The 9,003-nt window shown below is 42.4% G+C and overlaps 1 protein-coding gene across 1 annotated transcript; it reads left to right on the top strand.

Annotated features, from left to right (window-relative positions):
* Positions 1 to 616: 616 nt before the first annotated feature.
* LOC127009288 (uncharacterized) lies at positions 617 to 7,777 on the top strand. The gene is made up of 5 exons (XM_050882235.1): positions 617 to 694; positions 5,043 to 5,177; positions 6,188 to 6,287; positions 6,611 to 6,790; positions 7,379 to 7,777. The coding sequence occupies exons 1-5, from the start codon at positions 691 to 693 to the stop codon at positions 7,554 to 7,556; spliced, it is 597 nt and encodes a 198-aa protein (XP_050738192.1). The 5' UTR covers positions 617 to 690; the 3' UTR covers positions 7,557 to 7,777.
* The last annotated feature ends 1,226 nt before the right edge of the window (positions 7,778 to 9,003 follow it).

Here is a 9,003-nt window from a genome sequence, read left to right as displayed (position 1 = left end):
AAGAAGCAGCAGTAGGCTAGTACACATGCAGCTGTTTATTCAAGGTTGTGCCATACTCTCAATGTTCCCTCTGATTCATCTCTAAATTTGTTTGTATCACTGTTTTTAGAAGTAGCCTATTACCTGTCTTATTTGCTTACCTCAATTGAAAGAAAAATAACGCCATCTTGACATATTTGAGTAAGGAAACGGTTCTCAATGGTCTAAGGCTTTATCCCAGCACAGTCATCACGTCATTATTATATCATCCCAACATCTATTTTTCTATATATAGTTTACCAGTCTCTCAAATTGCCTATCTATCTATCTACCTTCCTATCTGTCTGTCTATCTATTTATCTTTATCAATAATTCTTTTTAATAATACAGTGAAAGAGGGATTCGAGAACATAACAAAACACAAACAAGGCCGCAAAATATTAGTCAAGTAAAATATAAGAACAAAAAATGATCAGTACAGGTTTGAGTAGATATTTCCTTCTTGAAAGCGTTCGTCACGGGATGGAGGAAATACGAATGAAGGGAGACTTTCTTTTCTCTCTCTCTCTCTCTCTCTCTCTTCCGTGACCGACTAAGGGGATTGTCACTGTGTACTGTCACGAAGGAAGTCAGGCAGTCAGTCCAGCTCCCGCCGTCGCCACCGCCTCCAGCCCGCCGCCGCCGCCGCCGCCAGCAGCCCTAAGCCCCGTCATGTGTGAGTGTGCTTCGAGGGCCATCTAAGGGATTTACTCTACCTCCTCTCCTTCCTCCACTCCCACCCCGCTCCGTCCCCTGCAGCATTCTGTTGAGAATAAACTTACACTCGACTAAGATCAGAGTTCTTTTCTTACTTAATTTTCTTCCTTTATTTTGTACTTTATTGGCTTTTATTTTGCACTGTGTCGTTTCTACACATACATAGAAGTAATGAAAACGTGTGGAGAACATAATAGTGTATAACCAATATGTTTTTGTTTGTTATTTTTGTTATTATTGAGATCCATGAAAGCGCATTAAGAGGAAATTTATATAGACCCAAACAGAGTCCCTTCATTGAGCAGACATGGATATTAGAAAAGAAACGATTGACAGTAAATTAAGGAGAAGATCAAAAAGATAAAAAAGGGGGGGGGGGGACGGAAGGAGGCAAGACAAGTTGAGTTAATAGTCCCTTTCTGAATCATTAATATTCATAGCGCAGAGGAGGAAAAGAAAAAAAAAAATAGTAACCAGTCTGACACTTGAAAACGATTCAGTAAAATATCAAAACAATAAAACAAAAAACAAAAAATACGATACTAAAACAACAAAACAATAATAGAGAGGAAATACAGTCTCTTACGAAAAAAAAAAACTCAAAACACCTTTTTTTCTGACAACAAATAATAAATACAAATACAAAGTCTCTCACGAAAAAAAAAAAAAAAACACCTTTTTTTTAACAACTTAGCAGAGGTGGCGCTTTTATTAACCTGTGATTAGAGATGTAGAGGTCAAGACTGTCCCGCCCTAATTTCCCTCCCCGGGCCAAGGTTATCGTGAGGTGAGGGAGGACAGTCTTGGCAGCGGCGGGTCGTGCGTGTCCTGGCATCAAGCGGCAGTCACTTGGGTTATTTACGGCGACCCTCCTCGAGCGCGCCCTTCTTGCAAGCCCGCGAGATCGAAGTCCATTTATTATTCCTTTCATTGTAGTTATTTGTCATTACTTATTGTTATTATTTATCTAAACATATACTTATTACATTATTATTTTCTGGTAATTCTTTTCATTGTAATTATTTGTCATAACTTATTAGTATATATTACATTATTATTTTCTGGTATGCTTTCCTATGTATTTCCTATTCCCGTTTATCTATTTATTTATCGTTATCATCATTTATCGAGACATGTCATCGTTATTATGTCATTATTTTCTAGTCAATTTTCCTATTTTCCCACGACATCGAGACATTTTTATTATTTTTTTATTTTCTAGTGGTAAACTTTCTTATATTCCACATCAAAACATACCTGTTATACTTTTCTTTTCTATTATTCTTTTCAAGTCTTCTTTTTCTCTTCTATTGTTATTCTTTCTATTACAATTGTTATTTATATTTCTTCTCTTATTCTTTTCTTTCACTGCGACATCGAAACCTATTTATTCTTCTTCTCTGGCAAACTTTCCTATTTCCCAAGACATCAACACATCCCACTTATCATTTTTTTCTGGCAAACTTTCTTATTTCCCACGACATGGAAACCTAATTATCATTCTTTTCTAGTAAACTTTCCTACTGTCCTGTCTTCCACTTAAAGACACATCTATAATCATGTATATCAGCTTACCACTCTTCCTCCCTTTATTTCTCCAAACTTCCTCCATTCTCAGTCCTCCTTAGAAATAAACCCTGACGGAATCTAAACCCTCAGCTTCTTTCAAGGGCTCAACATGGGCTTTCTTTATTAGACAAATGTTAGACAGAGCAAGATATTGGACAAAACAAAATACTAACGATAACGAAGGAGCGTGAATGGTGCTCGAATCAAATTGTAGATGAGACAGGCATATCCCAATCGACACGCCTCATGCGCTCTCCACCACGCACTCACCCTGTTATATGGAACGCGAACACCCCTTCCTCCGCTCTCTCCCTCGCTCCTCACTTCCTCTTCCTACGGGTGGGAAGCATCGAGGGCGCCACGGCAGGATCAGACGTCACGCTCCGCCTGCCTCAGTGAATCACCGCGGGGAAGCGTGGCGGTGGGAAGCATCATGGTCAGGGAGGGAAGGCGAGCATTATCTACACGTGTGAGTGTTTGAGCGGTGACCTACTGACTAACTAGCTGACTAACTGACGCCTGATTGATGTGAGAAGAAGGGGAAACATAAAGGAAGAATGAGAAGGGGGAAACATTGCGGTCAGATGGGGAAAGCGAGCATTACTTTGGCGTTTACATATGAAGGGCGACCTATTGTAGACGCCTATATGTTATAAGATAAAAGGGAACATAAGAAAGAAAGTGGAAACATCATGGCTTAGGGAGCAAAGGCGAGCGTTATCTAGGCGTTTGAGTGTTTGAGAGGTGACCTACTGACGAAGCCTTGGTTGATATGGGAAGAAGGGAGAACATAAAAAAAAGGAGGAAGAAGAATAACTGTATGAACGTTCAGAATACGAAGATGAAAAAAGAACAAAATAAACACTTCATCCACCTTAATTGAACTGGTGAAGCTTTGATATAGGGAAGAGGAGAAGCATAAGGAAGGAAAAAAAATGGAACTGCATGAACGTAAGAACACAAAGATGAGGAACAACAACAACACTGTATCCACCTTGAACAGTTATGGATGATGCCTTGATAATGTGACATGGGAAGGAAGAGAAACACAAGAAAGGAGGGGAATTAGAAAGAACAACATTTACTGCATGAAAATTAAGAATACAACGAGGAAGAAGAACAAGAAAATTAAAAACATTACTACACTTCATCCATTCACAATAATATCCTGAACATCACGACCCCAATTCCCCGACAAACAAACTCTTTAAGCGCATACACGAGCTCGTGTGAACCTCCCCCTTCCCCCCTCTCCCCCTCCCCCTTCCCCCTCCATCCCAGACTAGACATGTTTCCTTACCGACACTGACAAGCCTCCCGTTCACCGACCACCGTGTCCAATGTCTAGTGACGGTGAGAAAGCCACGCAGGACAGACAGGTGAAGGCAGATGACGGTACAGCTTGTCAAGGGAATTCTCTCTCTCTCTCTCTCTCTCTCTCTCTCTCTCTCTCTCTCTCTCTCTGGCGTTGACGGGGAAAGGCTAGTATTATGGCGAACAATGACCTGCTAGTAGGGAAAGAGGAAGAAAGTGTGGTGACGAATCTCTCTCTCTCTCTCTCTCTCTCTCTCTCTCTCTCTCTCTCTCTCTCTCTCTCTCTCTCTCACTAAAGGTCCAGTAATCATGGGTTAATTAGCATAACATATTTGGTTGATACATTGCGGAAACTACATACAAAGACAAATTAACTTATCTATAAGAGAAAGCAACAATTTAAACTCGTGTATAGAACGTGCTTGATTAAACTGGCTTGGCATCCGAGGTGCTGCGTGTTGCATGTATATATTTTTTTAGTTTCCTACGTGTATACAATTACTATACCACTGCTGGATACTGTGCGAGCGTATACAATCACCTCGCTACAGTTTTAGGAGGTTTCACATGTATACGTAGGCTACAGCTGGTCAATAGAGAGCGAGAGAAAGTCGTCGTCAACAGTGGTTCTACTTTGGGATATGGACCAGCCACAGCCCACAAGTGGTGTTCAATGTAAGGGATATAACTGGTTACAGCCTATACAGGTAATATCACCCCATCACACAAATCTACATCTGAGTAACTCGATCCACGGAAATATTACCCATCGACACAGATTCAGTCATATATTTGGACAGAATTGACCACACAAAAATGTAATCAGTATTTTGCAAAGAACTCAGTTTATAATTACTTCTTAGTGTCACGAGTACTCGAGGAAACACAGCGAATCCAGACACACACAAAGTATATATAGACGCCACAGGAACAGAGGCGTGATGCATGAAATTTGTTTGAGCATTTTCAAGACTGGCATTTGAGGTACATAACAAGGTTTTCTGTGCTAATTTCAAGTATAACTCTCAATAGGTTACGAAATTAGCCATTATTTTTCCATCGTGTAATGCTGTCCTTTTTCAATATATGACGTGAGCACAGGTAATGTCAGCTACAGGTTCTTACTGTGATTGATGAGACAGGGAACCAGGGATTATGCTCTAAATGTTACATCCCACGTAAATCTTTAATGGGACTCACTCTGCTGCTCTGATGTCATTTATGTTCACTAGAGAAGAAGGGGGCAAGGTTATTATGCGTGGAAGGCAATTTTACCCCCTATTTTGTATAACATACTGTATGAATATGTATGCCATACCTAACATTATTATCAAAAATATTCAACCTATGTTTCAAAATGCATATGACACCCCAAAAAAAGATTACATTTTTTGTTTTATAAAGTGAACCATTTTTTATGTCAGATGAAGGGCAGACTACGGAGGAGGTGAGGATCGCGCCGTCGCGGGTGCCTCGCCTCGTCGCCCTAACCACCAACGGCCTGGGCTCCACCGTATGGCGCCTCCCCCTGGCCACCACCGTCAATGACTTGCCCCTGAGTGAGTGTCGCTGCATAATAACCGATGAGAATGAAGAGCTGCGTAGGGGTGTGAAGACCATGAGTAGTATGGAGAGTGAGCAGTCGTAATGTGTGTGTGTGTGTGTGTGTGTGTGTGTGTGTGTGTGTGTGTGTGTGTGTAAGGACCAAGTTTCTATATAGGTTCTGGGGTGCATGATTAAGCTACAACACTGAGCGATAAACAATGGCTTCACTCACTGTCCGTGCCCTGGGACGGGAGAGGGAAGGGGGTGAGGGGGGTGAGGTCCAAGACAACCTGCAGCAAGTAGGAGGCATCTTAGTATGACTACACGTGGCACCGCTGCGCCCCTTACTTTTAACACACCGAAAGGAGATGGCTACTGGCATGCATGAACGTGAGACTGGGAACAGTTATCTTTATTTTTCGCTGGTATGTTTCAGAGTTAGACAATGTTATCTCTACTTCAACATCTCGGCCCATAATTTTCATCACGGATTGTAGAACAAAAAAAATCTGGTAACTTACGGGGAGCAGAACATATAACTTATTTAAGAATTCAAACATTAAGTATACATATAAATGGGCACAGGAAGTTTACATTTAAAGCTCTGAGCTTGTGTATCGCCCCAGATAGTCGGTACACAAACACTGATGCAGGGTCAACATCGCAAGCATGAAGGGCAAAGGTGCAGAGCAGCAGACGATATGTTTGTCGCAGGGCACCTTCACCTTCCTCATTACCTATTGTCTTCATTAATGACGACCGAGACAGCTGTGCCGCCCGTTGCCTTGACCCTGGCTGCCCACGTGCAGGGTCATCCAGCACCAGGACACACACTCAACAAAAGTTGTCATCTATTTCCTTTAGCATAATGATAATATGTTCGCATCCCCTACCATGTTACTCTGTGAATCACTTGTTAAAAGAAACCCTCTATTCATGCACTTATCATCATAGTGATTGTATGCACGAATATTGAAGCAGAATGAGGTTTAAACGCTACCACCCCTCCTCCCCGCCCCTGCAGCTGAGGGCGCCCTGCTGTACGGCGGCCTGGGAGCCGCCACGGCCATAACACTCTTCACTTTCGCTCACGCCGCCATCTTCGCCGGCAGCAAAACCCGCAGGTCAGGCACCCAACAATATTAATAATGATGATAATGATAATGACAATACTACTACTACTACTACTACTACTACTACTACTACTACTACTACTAATGAGAATATTTGATTTTTTTCTATGAATAAAACGAAGGTATAATGTTCAATAATTAGTTGGCAGGACATCAGAAAAAGATGTGGAAACTTTAGAAAAAACCTTTGTCCTGCAGTTGACTATCAATGACTGAAGATGATAATGATACATACATAGATATATTAATTCTTTCTTTTATCATATCATGAGTGAAGAGAGTAGACACAGTCACGAACGTTTCCCCTGAGGCAGGAAGCGAGACGCGTCCTCGCTGGCAGAGGCGGCCCGAGATGACCCCGGCCTCGCCGTCCGCCTGGAGGGGATGTACGCCAACGGGGGCGAGTGGTGCAGCCTGAGGCTCAGGTGCGAACTTGCGGCCCGGGCGGAGGCTGACCTCGACCCGCAGGAGAAAACACTGCTTTCCTTCTTCAGGTAAGGCCGCAAAGCCATGGAGAGCCACGGGGGGCTTCTAGTGACAAAGGGAGCCAAAAACCCGCGATCGTGATTCTCACACACAAAAAAAGCCATCCCTGTCAATTAAGATTCGCACACTTGTATGATGTAATTATTTGGGCTTTAGCTGAACTCTCAATTTCAATATTGAATGAAAGATTAATAGATTATATCCCTTTCCGTACCGCACGTATGAGTTGCACAAAGAGGCGGCCTGCACGACAAGCAGGGAGCCAACACAAACAGACACCTCAGTTTGCCTTCCCCTGACCCTCAGTGACGAGATTTGAGTCTTACTGATCAGGTAGTTTCTAAAAGTTCTAGACGTTATGATTCAACTCCCTCAGGGCAGAGGGGAAATATAAACTGAAGGCGAGGAATATATAATTTGATTACTGAGTGTAGAGTCTAGATTATTACAGGTGACTACTCAGCAGTGAGCCATGGAGTGACGTGATTGGCCTAGGAGGTGTTTACCAGCACAGGGCCGCTCATTATACTCTCACCTCGCTGCAATACACAACGTGCCAATTAGCTGAACTACCCCATCCGTCCCTTCCTCCCCAGGGGAGAAGCGTTGGCCGATGACCTGCTGGTGCCCGTACCCCCCAGGGGCTGGCCCGCCCAGTGCCGTCACCAGGCTCGGCGCTGCCCGTACTCAGCCCGCACCATGATGGAGACGTTCCGCGCCGCCCACGCCGGGCTGGAGCGAGATGCAGCCACCCGCCTCAGGCCCAGCTGCTGACCCGCCGCCTAGACACCACCTGATGCTCGTGTTCTGCCCACATTGCATTTTTATTATTTTAAACATAATTTTTAACTTTAAAATAAGTGCCTCATGAGTAACGTACTGCTAGTGCTGCCGCTATCACGATATTCCTGCTGCTGCTACTGATGATGGTGATGCTAGCACCACTACTACTACTACTACTACTACTACTACTACTACTACAACTATTATTACTATTGCTATAAAATAATTAAAATAATAATAATAATAATAATAATAATAATAATAATAATAATAATAATAATAATAATAATAATAATAATAATAATAATAATAATAATAATAATAATAATAATAATAATAATAATAATAATAATAATAATAATAATAATAATAATAATAATAATAATAATAATAATAATAATAATAATAATAATAATAATAATAATAATAATAATAATAATAATAGAAAGAATAATAAAAATAATGATAATACTGATTCTTTTATTCCTCAAATCTTGCACCGGAGGGTCACCCGAGAAAGTAGCACAATATGGCGCTGATCACGATGACGAAGATAATTAATGATATATAATACAACATATATGATGCAGAGGATGTTAAAGATGTATGACTCTGGATATGATAGTAATAATGATGATGATGAAGACGATGATGATGATGAGGATGAAGAGGATAATAAGAATGAGAATGAGGTGAGGATATGGATGAAGATGAGGATAAGGATGAGGATGAGGATAAGGGTGAGGATGAACAGGAGGATCATAACGCTGTAGGCCCTGACTCTACTCCTCCCTCTCCCCACGCTGAGCACTGCCCGTTCGAGCCTCACCATCGCCAGTCACCGCCCCAACTTGGAGGCAAACTCTTCCCATCGTTCTAACAGAGCACGCCACTGGTTCTGCACAGCGGCAAACCTGGCTCTGTACACTGGTGCCGAATGGTCGTCTCAACACCGATTCCCCCCTACAGGACTTACTTTGCCGAATGAGTAGGAGGTTCTAACGCTCGCTGCACTACCTTCACGTTACAGGATATATGTGTTTTTTGTCGAGTTTCTGGTCTTTCCTTGCTGCTATGTAACGTATGAGCGGAAGAAGAGGTGAAGAAATGAGGGCCCTCGGCGTGGCAAGGTCAGTTATAGGGTCCATGGTGTCACAGTTTATTACCTTGAGAACAAAATCATCTGTATAAATATGCTGCGATGGCGCCACTATAAAACACCTGCCTGCGCCGTAACGGACTATAGGGCCGACTACCAGAACGCATCAAGAAATCCGATCAGCGCCATAAGCTAAGCATGAAAAACAAATACATGTACACAGACACACACACACACACACAAACACACAAACACCCACTCACACGTACATCCACCAACACCCACATCCACCCACACACATACACAAACACGCTCGCAAACACCCGCCTCCACACACAC

The sequence above is a fragment of the Eriocheir sinensis genome, chromosome 40 (assembly GCF_024679095.1).
Source record: "Eriocheir sinensis breed Jianghai 21 chromosome 40, ASM2467909v1, whole genome shotgun sequence".
In the NCBI taxonomy this organism is placed as follows: Eukaryota; Metazoa; Arthropoda; class Malacostraca; order Decapoda; family Varunidae; genus Eriocheir; species Eriocheir sinensis.
This window is presented reverse-complemented; position numbering and strand designations above follow the sequence as displayed.